This window comes from Varroa destructor, unplaced genomic scaffold (genome assembly GCF_002443255.2).
Source record: "Varroa destructor unplaced genomic scaffold, Vdes_3.0 BEIS01000007.1, whole genome shotgun sequence".
Taxonomy (NCBI): domain Eukaryota; kingdom Metazoa; phylum Arthropoda; class Arachnida; order Mesostigmata; family Varroidae; genus Varroa; species Varroa destructor.
This window is the reverse complement of record NW_019211460.1, coordinates 32,176,103-32,197,319: the sequence shown is the minus strand read 5'-3', so window position 1 is coordinate 32,197,319 and position 21,217 is coordinate 32,176,103. Positions and strand designations below refer to the sequence as shown.

General features: G+C 41.5%; 2 protein-coding genes and 1 long non-coding RNA gene across 21 annotated transcripts in view; 1 reads left to right on the top strand and 2 right to left on the bottom strand.

The window, feature by feature from the left end:
* Nucleotides 1-792: 792 nt before the first annotated feature.
* LOC111253950 (uncharacterized) lies at nucleotides 793-6,436 on the top strand. Its single transcript, XR_002674875.2, has 3 exons — nucleotides 793-1,784; nucleotides 3,336-3,561; nucleotides 4,174-6,436. It is a non-coding gene; the product is annotated as an uncharacterized LOC111253950 (long non-coding RNA).
* A 144-nt stretch (nucleotides 6,437-6,580) lies between these two features.
* On the bottom strand, nucleotides 6,581-17,786 carry LOC111253947 (low-density lipoprotein receptor-related protein 2-like). Of its 3 annotated transcripts, none has more exons than XM_022814228.2 (12): nucleotides 17,627-17,786; nucleotides 16,698-16,766; nucleotides 15,861-16,078; nucleotides 15,111-15,330; nucleotides 13,302-14,733; nucleotides 12,630-12,960; nucleotides 12,266-12,437; nucleotides 11,040-11,770; nucleotides 9,723-10,705; nucleotides 9,134-9,445; nucleotides 8,236-8,712; nucleotides 6,581-7,422 (listed from the first exon to the last, which is right to left on the bottom strand). In XM_022814228.2, exons 1-12 carry the CDS (start codon nucleotides 17,676-17,678, stop codon nucleotides 7,101-7,103), a joined length of 5,319 nt encoding a protein of 1,772 aa, XP_022669963.1. In that variant the 5' UTR covers nucleotides 17,679-17,786; the 3' UTR covers nucleotides 6,581-7,100. The 3 variants fall into 3 exon arrangements, with proteins under 3 accessions (XP_022669963.1, XP_086831832.1, XP_086831831.1); XM_086975706.1 differs by having other exon boundaries at nucleotides 16,698-16,755; nucleotides 17,627-17,775; XM_086975705.1 differs by having other exon boundaries at nucleotides 16,698-17,326; nucleotides 17,627-17,773.
* A 1,382-nt stretch (nucleotides 17,787-19,168) lies between these two features.
* Nucleotides 19,169-21,217, bottom strand: part of LOC111253949 (uncharacterized) — a 76,359-nt gene continuing 74,310 nt past the window's right edge. For 12 of the 17 annotated variants that reach the window (XM_086975711.1, XM_086975712.1, XM_086975709.1 and 9 more), the window contains 3 exons: nucleotides 20,555-20,699; nucleotides 20,013-20,192; nucleotides 19,169-19,518 (listed from right to left, as the gene is read on the bottom strand). In XM_086975711.1, coding sequence (XP_086831837.1) covers nucleotides 19,380-19,518; nucleotides 20,013-20,192; nucleotides 20,555-20,699 — 464 coding nt within the window. In that variant the 3' untranslated portion in view covers nucleotides 19,169-19,379. Of the gene's footprint in view, nucleotides 19,519-20,012; nucleotides 20,193-20,554; nucleotides 20,723-21,077; nucleotides 21,213-21,217 lie in introns of those variants that run through there. The other 5 variants (XM_022814232.2, XM_086975713.1, XM_086975710.1 and 2 more) reach the window with 4 other exon arrangements.

Here is a 21,217-nt window from a genome sequence, read left to right as displayed (position 1 = left end):
AACATATAGCTTAGCTGCAGTGATTTCGATATCCGAAATCAGGAGTTCTAGAGATCTTTCGCAGTGAAAACCCGTCCCACTTCTAACTATCATTAGCTGTGTTATTAAATGTCTGATAATAGAACAATTAACTTAAAACCAATGCATAATTCTATCGGAGTAATAAGAAAGGGCTGGGGCACTACTGGAAGCAGTACTGAGCAGCTGCCTAACTTTATAAACTCGAAGAACTTTAAAAAGGACCATGAAATAAAATTCCAGTAATTGCTTTCTTGGACTTTTTGTTTGCATCTGGTACAATTGCAAGAAAGCGAGCTCCAAATAAAGCTTGAAATAACAGGGATTTTCGGGACAACACTGCAGGTTATTCTATCATAACTCGATGGGAAAGAATTACCTAAAAAATTATCAACTTTTTTTAAAGTATGTTCTATTGATTTTCGGCGTACTCCAGTTAGGCATGACATCGCCGATTAGGGTACGACATAGGGTGCGCCGACGACCCATGCATTGTGTACAGATTTCAGACACAAACTAAGAAATGAGTAAAAAACTTCCTGTTGTAGTGTTAAGTCATACGAAGCGGTTTCTCCTAAATGGAAGAAACCCCAATACAATACGCTCGGTCATTAAACAGAAAAAATTCCTAAAAGGATTACAACGTATTAAAACCAGTCAATGAATACATGCGGCTATTTCAAAATCAATATGATTCTCAAGACAAAGCGCTAACAAGCCAGCAAAAACGCGTAGGCCGACTTTTTTGGCAGCCATAGAATGCTGAATACAAAAGCACCCTTTGCTGGTTTATGAAGCTGTCCTTCCGCGCATTCTAGTACTATAAAGTACCTGAATCAAAGAAATCGCCTCCGCAAAGCTGAGATGTAAAGCAGCACCACTATACGTTCGAGAAGAAAATGCTGCCATTCGAGCTATGTTTGCAAATGCTACGACTTGGCGATTGAACTGTGGCACCTTCAACGCTCAGAGCGCACGGATCTAACAGACCTCCTGAAGTACGGCTTCGAGAGACGATAGAAACCAAAGACTCATTGATATTTACAAGCAACAATTCGCTGGCCAAGATTAGAAAGGAATGAAACAAGACCATCGCAACTCACTCCTAATAGAATTTTTCTTCGAATCCGGTGAATATACATGCGTGTATTTATTCTCACGCTAGCCCAAGTTTTAATTGACACTACAGCGCGAAAACAACGTACTTCTAAAGACCGCTTAGGAGGACAACTTGATCCGCTCGATGCATAATTTCGAATCAGCAGCAGTCTCATCAATCACTTCACACGTACGGTGTTTTGGGGCAGCGCGGTTGTTTGATTCGGATTATCCGTCATTTAATCCTCCACCTTGGTGTCACTTTTGGTGGCAATTTGGTGTTATTGCCACGCGTCAAAATGAACTGGCTTAAAAACAACATAATTTTGTTGTCTTACGTGGTGGGGGCAGATTGCTCGGTCTTGGTAAGAGCAAGGTTATTTGCGTCCGGTGTGCTTTACAGAAAGGTACAGCTTTTGCTTTAAAATGCGCCGTATGGTGCCTGCCGAGTTATTGAGTACATCGTCGTGTTAAATTGATGGACTGTCATGCACACGGCTCCGTATTAGGGCGATGTTATGAGTTGTCCATTCGAACCCAATGCATCTTACTACAAAGCAGAAGTTCAAACAAAACCTCAGCCGCTGTATAAAAGCCGGCAGTGCCAACCTGGAGGTCTTTGCATAACTTGCGTACGGAGCGAGGAATTACAAATCCCAACAAACAAGGTAGGTATCATTACTTTTACTGAGACGATTAGTAGTACGTTTTATACTACTCTGCTGTATGTAGACACGCGTTTTTTTTTTGTTAGGTCCATGGTTGCCATTGAACCGCAAAACAAACATACGTACATCCAATACGTATATGTATAGTAGAAGCATGCATGCGGCATTGCGGTCGAAATAGATATTTGGCTGCCTAGGAGCCAACCAACTGCCGGGCAAGCTTGAGCTGATAGTTATTATCGGAAATATCATTCCTTTCTTGTTCAAAGATAAAAGTGCACCGCGGGTTTTCGGCCATACTAGTAGAATGTGCAACGCCCATAACATGGAATGTGGGGAGCTATGGGGCTGTAGCTGATATATATATATGTCTGTTGTTCGCCAGCTTTGCTTGTACCCGTGTGCATATGTGTGACTTCGTTGGAACATACAGAATGTATGAACAAGGAACTCTTAGTTTCCAAACTGTTATTTGTGATTGTGGTGAAAAGGGGAATGCGTCCAGCAGATCGTTCCACTGATCCTTTCACGGCTGAGCTCATTGTGGGGAAGGCACTGAGATTCCTCTCGGGACTTGGCCTATTACTTGTAGCTAGTTGAGTGCTGTCAGCGGCGGCAGCGCAGACAGGTCGTCACATATATTTGTATAACGGAAATTAGGTTAAATTCGGCTATTGCTGGCCGACGGGTGGAGCTTCGATAGAACTGTTGAACACCAAATAGTCTGTAAGAGATCATAGGTGGCGTATAGAGAAAAAAGGCGTCTAGTTGAACCCAAAGGTAATTCACAGGTGGAAAAAGGTCTTGGCAGAGTATAGCACGGGCGCCCAACGTGTAAGTGGTTATACAGATATCGAGACCCTCGAATAGCGCTTCGTATGCACTACACTAAACAGTTCACGCTAAATACAGTATTTATGCTTCCAACCTCAAAAAAGTCTCTCCGTAGGATATTTACTGCACAATTGGCAACGAATTAGGCAATCGAAATCGTACTTTCTTCGATGGGCATAACTCGTACATGGACAGTGATCCCGTATTTCGTATATTATTAGACCCTGCTGATATTTTAAATTCGAATAAGCAAGACGAGAAATTACTCGAAACATTAGTTTCAACTATACAAGCCAATGGATGAAGTACATACTTCGGCTTTTTTTTTTTTATAGACAAACAGTAGTTTTTGGGGGGCTAGAAATGCAACAAATTTAATAATATGAATGTGAAAAATGATATAGATATTAGCACTTCTGATTTTATCTCGCTTTCCTTTCAACTGCAACATGTTTTTTTTTTTTTAAATAGTTTTTTAGTGTTTTAATAGTATTTATTTTTTGATAGGTGGTCTGCACCATCGTACTTAACGATAGCCACGCTACTGCCAAGTTAGCTGCAGCAAGCATCTATAGTCATCCAACCCAATGAGTGTGTTTGTGGTATTTCGAATCAAAAGCAGATTAGTGAAGTCGCCCGAGCAATTCTTTTAACAGACAAACAGAAATAAAAAGCTGGAGAAGTATGAATTTACATCTTCACTTTGTTTTGGTTTAGCTATTCAACTAATTTTGCAGGTCGAAATAACTGAGCTAAAGGTCTGCAGTGTAGATCAAGGGCTATTTCATTGGAAGGTCATCCAACAGCGTACAAAAAATTATATACTCGTGCGGGAATGTAGCAACTTTTACGAAGCCTTAAGCAGCTGGATGTGAGATGGCAATTGCAGACGGAAATCCATTGCAAGGCACGTAGGAAACATGTGTTATACATAAGAGCACTGGTAAGTTTACATAGTTTGGTCATTAGACCGGTTATTATTTGAAACACGAATCTGAACTTAAGGGCATATCGATTATATTGTTTCCCTGATCACTGACCAGCGGCCCTGTCGCCAGTTCACTTGTATATGACGTAACTTACGCCATACATCAGCACCTGTGTCTTTGCCGGATTTCTATTTAACGGAATAAGTAATACACGTTAATTTTTATGGCCGTATTTTATTCCGTATACCCTATGCTATACTCGTCCTTCCTTTCGTTTACAATATAGTGTAAAGTCTACGACATTCGTAGTCTAACCGTCCGTTTTGAACAATAACAATCAGAATATGCCTCCGTAACGAGCAATTCATTAATGTAAACAAATCCGTCGAACATACGTGTCAGTTCCGTCCCGTTTTTCTTTTGTCTCTCTCCTAGCTTTGTTTGAAAGGAAATTAGTATCACAATCCAAGTAGCAAATTTATTCGCCCACCGTTAATCGTCGTACACGACTAGCACGATCCATAAATAGCTAAATAAACAAATCTATACTCATAGCAAATAATCACTCAAGTAACGTTTGCTATTTTGCACACAATGATAATTTAACGCGCATTCTTTTTTCCCAGTAAAGCACAGTCAGAACTTTGCCACCGGACAATGCTGCACCGGCAGCACACTGTCGCCTCAACAAGGTACAAACGAACATTTTTTTTGGAACTTGAACGCTATATTGTATTGAAAAACGACGATCGATAAAGAAACAAAAGAAAACCATAAATTGTCCTTTTGAGAAGAAGAAGAAGAATTCTACTGAAACCTTTATTTATTTGACCCATCAATTGGTTCACAGGTATTTATCTTTTAGAATTCTCACCAGGAAACATCAAGAAATATTGACCATTGCTTGTTTAACCTACTTTATAGTTGCATAGCATAAATATTGCTATTTACACGATTTCTGTATTTGAAAACTATACGTTTGCATTTATGTTGTAGATTATAACCGAAAGTAAGGATATCTAGACGGTAGTGGTCTTCTCGTCGTTGAGACGGTTCTAATGATTGCATAATCATGACGGGCGTTTATACAGTGTTTTCAACTGTTGTTTTCGCGTGCTGTGCTATGGTCTCATCACATATAAGGATAGTGTTAATCGATGCAAAATCCTTTTTGGATATCCAAAAATAAAACTGTAGAAGGTAAAACAACATCGTTGGTTAGTCGTGGCCAGAGTCCTTAGGATCTTACCCATGGCGACACGCCGTCGTCGGACTTTGGACCGGACGGGATGGTTTTTACCGTTTATTTATAGGCGTATTACTATCTATCTCAATTATGCATATCACATGCGAAAGCGATGCTGCAGGAAGCTCCAACATGGTTTGTAGACGAGCCCGAAAATATATTCGCTAGCTACACGGACACGTTCACACCCATCGGAGTCTGACACTCGCCGCTTGACGAGTCTGTTAGCTGACCTTTGAAGGTTTCGATACGTGAATTATACATCGCGAGCTAGCTTTCCAAATTGGAAACTTATCTCCTGACAGCACAACGAGTATTTAAATCGAAGAAATACATATTTTGCGTATTATGTAATATAATAGTATTACGTTAGGACTTGAAAGGAGGTGGAAATAAATGCTCTAAAATATACAGATCATGTCACGGTAAACAGTCAGGTCATCAACATAATATTTGATCAGCGTAAATCAAAGAATCATGCACGTCAGATCGCACGGATTATCACAGGAAATCTTAGGAAATTAAGTAGACTTTTCTTGCATATTCCAGTATGGGACAACGTCAATGTAAAATAAAGTTACAGAAAGGCAGTGGGGAAAAAAAACTTCATCCACTTAAATGGTCACACCGATTTCGATTTTCCCTTAAAGATAGGTATGGAAACCGGAACTGAATTTGGACTAAAGCGAGTATTTAGTTTTAAATTCACTAGTAATCGAACTTGGATAAAAACAAAAATTTTAAGATCCATCATTTGTTAAAGACAAATATTACCCGTCATTATCGCGTCAAACAATTAATTTGTCACAGTGTTTATATATACTGAAAGAGCAACGTCAGTTTCAGTATGCTGATAGCTATGAAATGGGCAGCCTGATCGTCAATCCAATCTATAATATTATACTGATGTAAAATTTACATTATTTTCAGCCCAAAATGAAATCAGGAATATGAAACGCGTGTGCCGATAAATACATAACGATAATTTTTCGTACTATCATTAAACATTATACCTGTTGTTATGAGTACACGAATAATTGATAGAAAGCACAAAGCTGTGATCACGTGCTACGCATGTATGTATTTAGATGGTCAGGTCTGCCGCACTGATCAACTGTTACAATGTTGTAACGTTTATCTCCATTAACCAATAGAACACGCAAGGTATTTCGCCTAGCGCACCCCCATCTGCATCTACGAAGCACTCATCATTCATTATTCGATTTATTCGTTTTGATAGAAGCGGCAAAAGGGTGATCATCACACGAACTTTTGTCCTTTCAAATATTCTCTTAAGTTATTTCGATAGCAATATAAAAGTGTAGCCATTTACATCGAGTAAATGTATAGCGCAAGGTTTGCGCACAAAAAAAACCCACCAACGCGACGAAGCATTACGTTAGATAGTTGCACTGCATCAGTTCACAAACTTGGTCCTAAAAGACGCTGGGTCTTCGCGCCTAAATCTCTTTGCCGTTCAAGATTGCTTTAAAATATCCTTGAAAGGAGACTACCAATCTTCATTCAAGGTATGGCGCTAGCCAAAAATCCGAGCCAGTGGCCATTTCTATCGTATAGATCGGGCAGAACGGCAGGCGTCACCTACGATTATATTTATACTTTAAAAACCTAAAATCAAAAAGCTACAGGCGTAAGGTTGAATTCAGCGTTGTACAACGATTACTTACGAGCGTTAACGGTTCGTCTCTGTGTTCTCAAATTTAAATTTAGTCAAACAAATATCAGCATTAGGCCACTCTTGATACCTCTAAATTGAAGGCTTTGGATGAAAAGGTAAATAATCTCATTTATTAGAGATTTCTAGTCTGAAAAGAGGGTGTAATCCGACGACCTAATTCTGTTCAAACATGTGTCGATGAACCAGCTTATTATCGAATAACTGCAGATGGCACAAAGAAACCCTTTAGAATAACAGTTTAGTTTTGTATAAAAGTACCTGAACTGATTTCGAATTACCGGTTGTTAAAACAGGACCTTTAAATTCACACGACTTGAACTCTACATGCCTAACACTGAATAAGAGAACGAAATTATATATACATATACATATATGTACATAAAAACACGTTATGATTGGGACACTTTCTTATTCTATTTCATAAATTTGCTAATAAAGTCTATTTACAATTTTGTCAGTTTGTTAATTTAAAATTGTCATTATTGGCAAAGATATTTTTAGAAGCGCGCAGGTAACATAGCATTACATAGATTTCGTGAACATTTTCACATATATATATATGACTGTCCTAGGTATTCTATGTATATAATATGTATATATATATATAATCAGTTTAGGGAACACAGCCAACCCTTAAAAATTGAAAAAGTCTCTCTCAAGGACCTCATTCTTTTCTGAAGGCCGTCGTAGATTCTGCTCCGTAGCTGGGGTGAAGTCGACGGTCGAATTTTGCTGTTGTCATGCGCTAGGGATTTTTCTCCTGTCTCCATAGTGGCCCATTGTAAACCGAACAGTGGGTTGTGCAGGACTCCTCCGTGTTGAATTTGCAGCTCCGGAATGTCGCCCAGGTCCTGGTCGTCCTCATCGTCTCCAATCAGTTTCTTCATATCACTGGCACGATAGGTAGCTAACAAATTCATCTTGGGCGAACTAAAAACAGTTGACGCATAGACACGAATCGTCTTTAGCATCGCTACTGCTGCGAGATTTGATGTCTAGTGTGGCTAGTGTAATTATAAATTTTGCATCGCAACTTTCTAAGCCTGGACCCATTCGTGTTCCTTCGTCTATCTATCTATCTATGTAAGCTGGCACTCAGCGTACGACCTATTTTCTGTAAAACGTTTACTTAAAGAGTAAACATTCACAGTAATGAGACGAGTACACAAACGCTTAAATAACTACGTTATACAGCTGGATTGCTCCTCACTTGAGCGAAGCATCTTCATGCCGCGTGCCAATAACAGACAACAACTCAACAGCAGTACAAAAACAAACTAGATTAGTGTACATATGCAAAAATGAGTATAAATAAGGTTGGTGCAAAGGTTGCGTTAGAAAAAGGACCCTTTCAACCTGATTAGGGCGACCAAAAAGCTTTTTAGGTTTTGCAACTATTGTTTGCAAATCTGTTGTTTATAGATTGCACAGAACGCATGCACGAATATGTCACAATATTTGTGACAATATTGTGAGACGGTTTTTACAGCATGCGCCAGTAATTTAATAGTGACAAGTCACGTCTGATGACTACTATTTATAGCAGCAACAGCATTTCTTGGTGAGAGCAGTGAAGTTTTTTTTTTTCTGAATCTCCAGATAAAAAGGTTAATCTCGCACTGTTCGATGTACATTGAAAGGACGAAAATCCCACATAGGTTTACAGAGGTAGCTTCTAGACTGTTGCATTTTATCTGTTGTTGTTTCCATGTTGTGTCAACATCGTGCTTATTAAGTACTCACAGCTGCGATGTGCACCGATGGAGAACAAGTAGAATTGTTCCGCCAATAAGTCCGACAAGAAGCAGTGTTACAATTAGCACAATTAGCGTTCCTGATGATAGTTCATGATAGGAAACATCACATCGAGCACCGCTATAACCTTGGGAGCATTCACACCTTGCCAGCTTCTGGTTCCGGTGCAGGATGCATCGACCGTGCACACAACCCGGATGACAAAAGTCATGAACCGCGGCGTCTGCGAAACGCGCGTCCATGTCGTCATCAGTTAGCGGAATACATGTCCTATTGTCGTGGTCTAGCTTGAACCCAGCGTCACATGCGCACACGTGTCCGTGTCGGTTGCGCAAGCACATGTGCCCACAACGAGCATTTAAGCACGGGTTGAAGCACGGGGGCTGGCGCACCTTGTGAAGGACGGTCATTAGCGATGCGTGCACTTTGGGTGCGATCGATGAAATTGTATTTTTCGAAGGGAACCTGTTGACGAAAGGACCGAAGAGCAATATTCTATCTGCTGCAGTAATGTTCAAAATCTAAATGATTCAATTCAATTGACTTAGTTTAATTTTTACATTAATAGATAATAGATAGAGATATATATATATATATATATATGGAGAATGCCGAGGAAATCATTTATGAATGAATATTCTGAGCAGAAGTGCTGTTCTACTGGAAGCCGAAAGAGAAAATGCTAGGATGCAATATATTTAGCAGCTACGCTAAGAGGACATGGATTGAATACTAACGACATAATCATTTGACTTGGGGAGCCAGTAGCTGTTAAGTAACGTGGCTGTGTCAGCCAGTGTTCATCAAATAGCATGCAATTCATGTAAAAATTCGGAAGCGCGCAATGCAAGTTCGAGGTTGACCAGACCAGTCGAGGCGTACATACCAGTTTTTCTTGAAGATGCCATTATGCTCTGACCAGATAAGTAAATCAGGTAGTAATACAAACGCGTTTACGTGATGGCCACGTAGTACCACCTTCCGATTATTGCCCTGGAAATCGAAGTGTTCAATCACTTGAAGTCGTGAATCAGCGATATATAGGCGTCGGTGAATAAAATCGACCTGGAGATGACTAGGCTCTATTGTTCTACTCTCGATGATGACAGCCTTTGCACCCCCATCCATTTCCGAGCTTACAACCACACCGCTCAAAGAACTGGTCGAATGGCCAGCCCAATACGAATAGAACATTAACCTGTTTGGAAGGGTGAATGCAGAAGAGGCCGTTAGGTACAAATCGTGTACGATACTGCTACGACGAAGAACGCGAAACAGTACAGCCTTCTTTTCCCCCTGATCTGTAGCGAAGCTGGCCTATAGCTATGTTACTGTTATAGCAAAATTTCAGTTCATACAACTAGACAATTTAATGTTTCTAGCTGCTGACCGATGTGTCTTATGCTCGTGTTGAGCAATTACCTTGACCAACTAGACCAAATAAACCTTTCTAGTACGACCTAATCATTTCTCACCCTTCATTGGCGGCGAGCGCTAAGGAGCGAATTCCCATCCAACCGTCAAGTCCTTCCATGTGAATACAATGCGCGCACGTCAGATTGCAAGCAACAATCTTTTCGTGTCCTTCTACCATATACATATTGCCAGTGACCCAGTCTAGAGAAATATGACGCGGCATAACGAAACGTGTTGCTTCGATCACTTCCTTCGGATTAAGGACGGCGTCTCCGAGAGGCAATTTCCAAATGCTTGAGTCGTCCGAAAAATACAGCACTTGAGTAATCGCGTTAAAAGTCAACCCGCTAATCATACTGTCGTGTTGAGGTGTCATGCGGGTCATTAAATGATGTCGACTCGACATTGCGCGAATCTCATTATGTGAGACGAAGGCCAGAATAGGAGGTACTCCGAGCAGTTTGCATGTCTTGTTGTCCATAGCGATCTCGTAGCCGGCACTGCAGCTGCAGTAAAAGCCACCTTCTGTGTTCATGCAGTAATGAGAGCAATCGTCCTGATGGTCTTCAGCGCATTCGTTGATATCCTCACACGAACGACGATCTTCTGCAAGACGGTATCCCTCGTTGCATGAACATCGGAATCCTTCGGGTGTAGCGAAGCAGTGATGTTGGCACGGTTTACTATCACATTCGTTACGTAGGCAATGACGTCCTTCATCACCACCGTCGTCGCAGTCGTGGTTGCCGTCGCAGAGAGCAGCCAACTGAATACATTTCCCACTGCTGCATCTGAACTGATCATTGTGACAGCTTCTGGTGGGCGTCTTGTGACCGTTTTGAGCCTTTATGACAGAGCATTCGGGCAACGTCTCATCTGAGTTATCGCCACAATCGTCCTCTTCGTCGCAGACCAGGCCATACAGAATACATTTGTTGTTGCTGCAGAGGAATTGTCCCGAAGCGGAGCAGTGACTGCTATCGGTATGCGTACAGTTAGCCTCGTCACGTCCATCGAGACAGTTGGTCATACCGTCGCACAGCTATGAGTTGTGGGGAACAAAAACAACAGCGTTTCACGTGAGTTACAACGCAGCTAGGTAACACCGAACAACATCAGGAGCCGGATATTAACGAGCCGCTTTCTCCGACAGACGTATTTGTCCAGGACTAGTAAAAGCTTTAAGATGTTTTTCTGACAACCCGCCAGAAATACCTATAAATATAGGTAGGTATTTCTGGCATGCATAGGGTAAAACGATCGCGGAAAATGGTCATGACATTCGTTTTACAATAAGGCGTTCATGTACAATTTGACAATGTAAAACCAAAAAGACTTACATTTGCCAAATAAGCTCACAATTCATAACTACTCACCTCTTTGTAGTAAACGCATTCACCATCGCACCAAATCACGCCTTGCTTCTTCGCGCAGAAGAACGGAACGCGTTCCTTCAAGCCCGTCCGTACTCCGACGTACGTACAGTTCGCCTCATCACTTCCATCGGGGCATTCAATGAAGTTGTTGCACATCGAATCTATTGGGAGGCACAGATCATTACCGCATTTAAACATCTTCGGTGAACAAGACAACGGACAATCCTGCTCGTCGTCGCCGTCCCAGCAATCCTCGACGCCGTCGCAAACCTTTCCAGAGTCAATACAGCGGCGCCCGTCTTTGCAAGCGTATTGCCCCTCCTTGCATTGGCAGTCGATCTCGTCGTCACCGAAGGCGCAATCGATTCGACCGTCACAGCGTTGGCTTTTCGGAACGCATTTCTGGGTGTGCAAACACTGATGCTCCGTAGCCGTATCACATTTATGTGATGGCACTTTAAGAACACAAAAGTTCTCATCGAAGCTATTCGGACAATCGATATGATCGCATATGGCTGAATCCGGAACACATCGGCCCAGATCACCACATTTTATCATTCCTATCGGACACTTCGTACATAGAGTAGAGTTCTCATCCGAGCGATCATCACAATGTCCGATGTTGTCACAGGTCAGGCTCCTATCGACGCATTGGTAGCCGTTTGAACAGGCGAATTCGTGTCTTTGACATTGGGCCCTCGGCATGGCCGTGCAGTTCCTCCCGTTGGGTTCTGTAATTAGGTTAAGTAGTGAAACCAGTGTCCAACAAATGAACAATGAGCGGACAACTCATTGTCCGCTAAAGAGAGCATTTCTGCCAAGTATCTGTATTTCGTGAAGAATAATTGCTGCGTCAGGAGTCGTCTATGTTTCCCCGATTTAGAGCGAAATATGCCGCCGCTCCAAGGTCTATTCTGTACGTAGCCTATTTCGCTTCGCATAGCGGGCTGTCTGATAGACCAAACTGTCACCTATTTAAGAGCCTTTGCTTTTAAAAGGTTTAATAGACGAACTCGGTCGTAGTTGTTAAACTGTATTAGCAGTTCTCGTAGCGCGAATCCTTATCCGCAACTTTGCGTCTAATGCAAGCTACCTGTATGGGCGCACACATTCGCTAGAGTACACCCTGTTAACAATACAGCCTATCGGTTCACAAAATATGTTTATAATGCGAGTGTTCGTATTTAGTTGGTCTATTCTATTTACATCGGAGATGTATACCGTACCTAGTTGCATGCCGATGGGGCAAAGACAAATCAAGCTTTCCATGAGGCTGTCAATGCAAGTATGGGAGCATCCGGCGTTGTTTTCGTGACACGGGCCTGAAAGGGCCGTCGGCATCTTTTCTCTATGGAAGGCCAACGCTGAAGTGAATGCAATCCACTCTTCTCGGCGAATCTTTTTTTTGCAAAGAAAGGTAAACAAAGCATCTTGCTCGATTAGCAGTCGGCGACCTGAGCAGCTTGGGAATGAAATTAATGGTAAGCCAACCTTTATGATGATTTATTATCGGAGTAAAGCTATGAGAAAAAGAAAAAAACATGAAAGAAAGGAAGAAAAAAAACAAGAAGTTAGAAAAGCCGAACGCACTTGCTTAACTGTCCAGCCATTTGGTGCTGCACTAAAGAAGCCCTGTTGACGCAGTCCCGACCAGACCAGGTTCGATTCCCAGAAATAAAGATGCTGAACATACGAGACGTTGTGAATTGTGATAACTGTCTCTCCTGACCTCACATCGAGAGAATCGATTTGTTGCTGTTCAGCATCGTAAACAAAAACAATAGTTTCCTTATAGTCCACGGCAATTCGAAATGGTCGTCGTCCGCGGGGCTTCAGTGCACGCTCAAACTTCCCATTAGAGCGGTATATATTAATTACGCGTGCGGCCGTGGTCTTGTTCACAACAATAACGTACATCCGTCTGTGGAGATGGCCATTAGTAACCATTAGTCATGCGGCTTGTAATCATTATGTCCACATAAAACTTATACTCACAACTTAAATCAACGAAAGTTAAAAACAACAAAGGCGAATCCAATCGCTAACTAGTGATATTAACCGGAACAACCATGCTATGTTAGTGCATATCGCGATCGACGCAGAACACTATTATCATTGTCGTATATCAAAAAAAGCCTCATACTTACAACCAGACAAATAAGAGTTCAGGTAAGTGTGGTAATATGAATAAAGAGCCATTAGAAAGACCAGGTACTATTCTGTCAAAACGAAAACTAATTAAATATAGTAAGAAGAACTTGCCCTCGGCTAAAATCAACGGCAAAATCGATTGGACTGGTTACGTCGGGATTCTCTAATCGGAAACGAGATTCCTCGTTCCGTTGGGGGTTATAGACGCCAATGACAGCCTGCGAGATGTCCAACCAATACAGCAGGCGATGGATGGGATCGAAATGCATCGTCGTAACGTAATCGATGCTGACATTGACCGTTTCCGGCTGGTAGTTGTCTTCTAGCTTGATTCTGATCATACGGGGGGTACCATTATCTTCGACGGCGTATAGCATGTTTTCAGCGTCGTCGAAGGCCATAGTAGCGACGTGGGGAATCTTCTTCGCAGTTGTGGTGGCGCTCAAATCTTGACCGAGAGCAGCGTCGGACGGAACAAAAATGAGCTGTTCGCTTGCGGCCATCATGAATGACGCTGTACTCAATTCGCATTGTGTTTTCGATACTAACTTATAATAGGAAGGACAAAGGCAAGCGAAGCTTTTTTCGCTAGGACCAGAGATGACGCACAAGTGGGAACATGGATTGCTTTTGCACGGATTTTTTCTCGGTGGCTGCATCAGAGGATGGTAGGCTCGTAATGTGAAGATAAATTTGCCTGAATTGGTTTCAGTGTGGATAGTAACATTCTTGCCGGTAAGTTTGTCGCATGATGCCACTTTGCTACTGTGATGCCCCAGGTCTGACCAGTAGAGATGATCACCAAAGACGGCAAGTCCTGAAGGGTACCTGTTCGCCGGCAGTGCGATGAGCTCGCCTCGGACGCCCGAATCGGTACGGACAAACTTCACGCGCAGATCCGCAGCCTCAAGCCAGTAGAGTCGGCTGGCAAATAGATCGAGTGCTAAACCGTATGGCTTAGTAACACGTTCCGTTACAAGAGCCTTTTTCAGCTTGCCGTCCATTGATCCTTCATAGATTCCCTTTTTGTTATCATCTAAATCGCTCCAAAATAGACGACCTTCGATTGGATCAAGTACTATATAATGAGCTGAGCCAAGTTCAGTAAAGATTTGAGCGCATATCTCCTCGCTCGGCCGACAAACGACGATCGATGAGATCAGTGCGTCAACTATGTACAAGTTGTTCGTTATCCAATCTACTGCAAGATCTACAATTTCGCCGAGGTGTGCATGATGCTTAAATATGGCATTAGCTCTAGCGCCTCTTGTACTTGACATAAGACGACATCTCCTCGTTTCATGATCAGCCGTTACGATATACAGAATACTATTGCCTATACTTATGTCGAATGCTAGAACCGACGACGCCGAACTTGGGTCAGTGAATTTAGCGAAATACTCATGGTTCGCCGCGTCTAGTTCGAGTACTTGATGTCCCATAGCAAACAGGATCGACGGCGGACCTTCAGCTGCATCGATCTCGCAGCGCTTTTCAGTTGTTAGATGAAATCCAGTCTGACACTTGCATTTCACCGTTTGTCCTAAAAATTAGTCGCGGAGAAACACAGAACGTCAAAAGGCAACGAGAACAAGCCACTGAGACAAATCAAATCTTCAGTAAAGGTCACACAGTGAACATAACGAGATCTGTGTAGACACTCCTATACCGAGACTAGGTTTATAGAGGTATTTTAGCTTAACGTGACGCTATTAGTTTGCATGCTCTGTGATGATTCCGCATTTCTCAGTATCAACAGAAACTAGGATAGAGTGAGGTAGCAACGAAAACAGTGCCGACTGTGCCAGTTCGTAACGGTGCAGCTGTCCAGAAGGAGACGATTATTATGACTGGTAGATAGAGCGATGTTTCTATCCGCACGTAGAGGTGCGTAGCTAGCCGATCACATGTTACCCATACCTATTTGGTCGCATTGCTGCGAACAACCTTCCGCCATGCAGGAATCGGCTATTCGACAGTGTTGGCCGTCAAAAACATCGTAACCCGGTGTGCAACCACACATCGATACGTTTCGGTGACGTATACAGAAATGCTCGCAGTTCTTTAAGCATGGATGCTGAGAGCAGAGTGTCGGGGCTTCATCGCTATTATCTATACAGTCCTTCCTTCCGTCGCAGATCTATGATGTTCAAAATAAAAGAAGGTCACATTTGAAATTATTGGAAATTGATTCATATTTGAAATTTTGGTGATTTGCAATTATATTAATTTATCTACCAAATGTTCAAGCGTCTTGAAAGAAGGATATTCAGTTAGTAGTTAACACAACAATCCGCGGTCAGTGTATCAGTATTGTTACTATATGAACATTCTATTTCTCTCATTTATGACACGGCATACGGTTGATTTTTGCATCTATGCATATCATACATAGCGCGATAAATATATCTATCATAGTAAGTGCCCCAAGTTCCTCGCTGGTAGGCTTTTGCATGGTCCATGATTTATTCTTTGTTGACGATGAAGTGCTCTCTGTCTAAAGCAGGTAAGCTGAGCTTCATCTGCTTTAATTAAATATGATTTTCATCAAATTGCAACTTTACATTATCATGTGAACTTATCATAAACCCTATGTGATGGATATGTTCCATCTACATGCCACTAAAGCACTATAGACCAAAGCTAATAGTAGAAGTATTGGCCTCTTACCTGCTCACTCTCAATGCACGTCCCTCCCTTTTCACAACGAAAGCCTGAACAGTCATCTAGAAAAGTGCGCGAAAGCCAATTGCCTGGGTTACTTCTATTCAGATCGCAGTGAAGCTCATCGCTACCGTCCTCGCAGTCTTCACGTCCGTCGCATTGCGCCAGCTTCATTACGCAACGTGAGCCATCAAAACAACGAAATTCCGGGCAACTTTTTTCCCCTGTGGAGAGCGTGGGCCATCGAATTAAGCAAGCTTAGAGAACAACTACTAATTCGAAACTGGACGAGGTTTTCCGTCGATTTCTGCCTAGATGAGATGTGATGCGCGAATTATACGATCCGCATAAAGGGCCTAATATTCAAAGATTTTTTTACTGGCGTTGTTCCTATCGAGAAGGTCAGGCGGTTGATAGGAACACACGAAAATTACACAATCCGGAAACCCGTCGCATTTTAAAATGTCTATGACAGGGTTGCCATTGTCGCATTGGGATTGCGTGCTGTGGTTACACCCCGCACGGAGTGGTAGATCCATAAGCAGTGGCAAACGTTCGTAAAAGTTCACTTTGCGTAGTACATTATTTATTACTATAGTTTTATTATTTTTATTATTAATATTATTATTATTATTATTAATATAGATATATTATTAGATTATATTATGTATATGAAATTTTAAAAAATGAAGAAATTTCTGTAGACCAACTCTAACTTAAAATAACGTTTCAATTTCTTAATTAATCTATCGGTTACTTCATTTGGCTATTTTCTAAGCCCCGATGCTCTAGCAGGACATGACGTCGTTTGCTTGAGGCCGTTTTAAGCTTGATCGCACTCACCTGCATTCATTCCCACGAGGCCGATGTTACTAGCATTCGAAACGACCTCAGATAAAACCTGTAATTTTGCTGTGTTTTATTAAAACAAAAGACCTAATTAATAGTTTGAATGTATCTGACGCAAAGCGGGTTACTGGCTACTGTTCTGCTTATCAGATCCATTTTTACAGTCTTCCTCGCTATCACACGCGGAGCTCGTTGGGGTATACGATATTGATCGTGGCAATCGAACATTGTATGGATGCACCTTGCCGCCGTTGGTCGCAAATCATCAGTATCATTCGCATCAGAATTACACTATGTTATAGTAGAATGTTCCCTTTTGGTTTCTTCCTTAAAGAGTAGTAGCGAGTTTTTTCCCTTTTTTCTAAATACAGAGCTTCGATGCATGTGACGATGCAAAATAGCTTTTCTAGATACACAGTCTTCTTTTCAGCCTACGACATCACCAGTACGAAGCATTTCATGTAACCTCGTAATGAGCCCAGCTGCACCTCCAATTAGCTACGCGGTGAGTCAATTTTTCGGCCTAATTCGGGGAATGGTAGACGTATCTACTTTATGTTGATAGCATACGCTGTGTGCTAAAAAAAACACATTACCGGATCTTCATCGCAGGCAAAAGAAGCCTGAATATAAGTACACTATTAGTATATATGTATATAGATATGTATATATAAAGTGCCACATTATACCTACAGTCATATAACCGTTATACTTCGTATGTAAGAATTTTATCTATTGGAAAAGCATAATCAAATGTTCTACATCTGTATCTAGTTTCTCAGCTGTATGCAAGCATTGTCAGAAATAAGAGCTATTATGCTTCACTTCTATTATAGGAACCTCAAAATATCATTTGCAAAGGAGCATTGGAGATAATCGTCATGAAGCAATCTATGCAAGACCATATAATCGATGGTACTCACCAGAATCGATTGCTAGGGCCATCCCCAACACGACTTCAAGGGATAACTTCATTTCACCGGCGTCTGACAATTTGCACGAGGTGAAGTTGACAGAGATTTATCGCCGACTGCTGTTTGCCCAAAAGCGGTCCCTTGGAGTGCTGAGAATGGCAAACGCAGCACCCCATAGGCGCTTGTCTGATGCAGGTTTGTATCGTTCACGTTCACGCTGTGTGCAGTACCGTGCAGGTGCCTGAGTAGACGTCACTGTACATGTTCGATGTGCAGTGGACCCAATACGACCTCGCATTGATAATTATTCGGACGATAGAATAGTTTAGCGTGACACAATCCGTGCGCAATAGTTCGATAGGCCAACTATTTTGAGACGGTTTTCAGGGTAAGGCTAGTTTAGAAAGTCAGCGTTTATATATATATATATATTGTTTCAAGCACCAATGCAATCAGCTGTTACCAGAAGAGAATGACCTGTTTATGGCAAAGGTCGGTGATGAGTCATGACCTAAAGAAGTACGATTTATCTGATCCGTGCATCGTAGCGTGCCATTATCAAACCAGCAATTGTAGCCTGATACCGGCAACAAATGGTTTACAGAATTAATTAGGATTCGTTATTTCCGTTGTCGTTGGATAAAATAAGCTAATTCTGATGATCGCTGAATAACGTTTCAGCCAAGTTTTTGTTGGGAAACGAAAATGTGTGAACATCGCAATTTTTGTAGAAGGACATTTGGCCTTAAGCCGTTCTTGCTCTGTCATCATTCTTCAGTCAGATTCTCTCGTCGACAGGACGCTTCGAGTAGCTTATTGAGGGTTCGTCAATTGACTCTGCGAGAGTAATTGAAATACTGAGCTAGAAATATAACGTGTTCTTTTTTGTTGGCATTTTTTCGGGAGCTATAGCAGTCACAATAGTAAATGTATACACGAATGTGTATCTCTTTAGATCATGCGTCAACAACATCGGTCAAAGATGCACAATACTATGTGTAGCTTAGAATGGTGTGATAATGTAACACAATATATAAATAGTGTTGAATGAATCTATACGTTATAATGAGCGAACGACACGTTTAATTGCGTATCACGTAGAAGAAAGACGATACTCCTGCTTCTGAACGAAACATCTATAGAGAAAAACAGACGCTTGTAAGCTCCCTATCATGTACCCGATTGGAACGGATCGATTTACCTTGCGATCGTGTCACCTATTTTTTTTTTTGAGATGGATGACGATTTTGACATAGAACATAGCGCTAGTATACGATAGACATTTAGCAAACGCACCCGAACCCTATGATTCCGTCAAGCTCCAGTGTATTACTACAACGCTTGAAATGCAAATATAGCGTGTTTTTCACATAAATTTATGTTTACTTCAGCTAAGAACATTTCGATTCTCAACACGCTAATGACTTCCATGTCACATTTGTTTCCGAAAAATTTATATATGTCCAGCTTTTCTACCTGAACCGGTGATAAGTGAACGAATGCTTGCACTCGAACGCGCCATTTCTATTGCGTCAAAAATAACGACCACCGTACTTTATTTATTTATTTATTATTATTATAGCTACATATATAGAGACAACCCGAAGTGGCGCTATATTAACGGTCCATTCAGCTTTGCTGTTGCATCATCGTTAGACATTTAACTGGCGCTTTAAGAGCAATGTCAATTTTTGACTGTCAAAGGATTTAGAGGACACAGTTCCTGTGCGTCGGCTCGATGATTCCTTTTTGGCCGTTCAATCTAATCCGGCTGTTGCTGCTTGACGCCCTCCAGATCCTTAAGAAGCCTTGACAATTTACTTTCGCCACTGTATATCATCTCGTTATAGGTGTGAAGTTCATTGGAGAGCTTCTTTGCGAACTTGCCCAATTCCTCAGCTCTAAAACAAACAAGGATTGACAATACTATTCTACCGAGCACTATCTACGATCAAACTTTGAACGAGATTGTTTCCATTTGGCCTAGGTACATACTGGCCATAATTACACTCCGAAGTGTAGACCTATTTGTTTGCTGTTCAGTGCACACCAGAAATGCTTTCCTGTACATTTTGCCCTTGAACTTCACTATAGAATTTTTGCAGTCAGCTCGAAGCGGGTCTAGCTAAGCAAGATTCACATTCTCATTTGTAGATTACATCGACTATAGCTGGCTGTAAGTCGATGCGATCAACTCATATTACCGATAGCACGTATCTTCCCTGGTCTTGGATTATACGGAGATAATATGTATATATATAATAATAGCCAGGTCAATGTCTGTCATGAAGCTTCTTACGCGCTAGTCTAAATAAGATACTTCATCTCTAGAATGAAAATATTAGAAGGCATGTTCGCTTGTTAGGCACGGAACTATTGCAAAACATCTGCTTACCGTTTTGCAAGTTTTTCTTGGACTAAAGAAAGGGCTTCCGCCCGTCGATCGAGTTCTGCATTGTAGTTACGGATCTGCTGGTCAAGTGCATCAACCTCTGCACGAAATTCGGTCTCGCTTGCTTCCAGGTACTCCACCGCTTTCTCAAAACTATCGAGATAGGTCGTTATCTGTGACTCGCTAAAAGGGGTCACATACAGAACCTAACTAACTATCTGATGCACGACTCAACGCAAAAAACGCACTTAAATTTGTACTTCAGTCTTCTAGCGTCAAGGCTATGATAGTCAAACGAAACATTACCACGAGCACCTTATCTTTGTCGCTATAAGGCCTTGACATAGTAGTACTAACAATACTTACCTTAAATAATCCATATAAAATCATAGTTAGGTTATGTCCGATTAGAAAAAAAATACTTGCGCCGTGTACCAGCTGCACTGGCTCGTACTATCCTTAAATTTGAAGCTTGAAATCGAATTCTGAATCCAAAGCTATTATGCTCATGCTATTTTAAATAGTGATATATTGTCTAATCGTACCCGTACAAGGAGTCGTTCGGTTCCTCTGCGAATCCAGTGAGCAGCTGCTGAGATGTGGGCACCAAGCCAGCTTCCTCATGAACAGTTACGTTTCCTGTCATTTTCAATCGCTGCAATTGGTAGCTGATGCTCGTCGTGTTGCCAGCTGTGGATACGACTGGCGCGTTACTAGTACGTAAAAAGCATGCATTTTTCGAAGGAGGCAGCAGTGTTCATAGGTTTCGGCCCGCCACCATTCGAACATTGGAAATAACAATAATAAATTAGTGATAATTTGATTGATGATATATCTCGTGCTCGGTTGTAGGTTTTTATTTTTGTCAATTCTTTGAATCTCCGCAAGAGTAACATTATGGGGCTTTTGAGCTATACGGGACACAAATCTGATCCATGGGTTGAGCGCACAAATTGAAACTTTTTTAATAGTTGCTTCTTGTTGCCGCTATATGTAAGTTAAGATGCTAACAAATGGTGATTCTAATATGCGAAGCGTTAGATCGGTGAAGTTCCACTCAGGGCTTACGGTGCAATGACTTCAATGGATTGCGTCGCTTTTATATCAATGAGGAATATTTCTTGCTGGTTCATATATATATTCGGTTATAATGGATAATAATCTAACATGATAATTTTGACTGTTAATTAAGTATAAACTATTAGTAA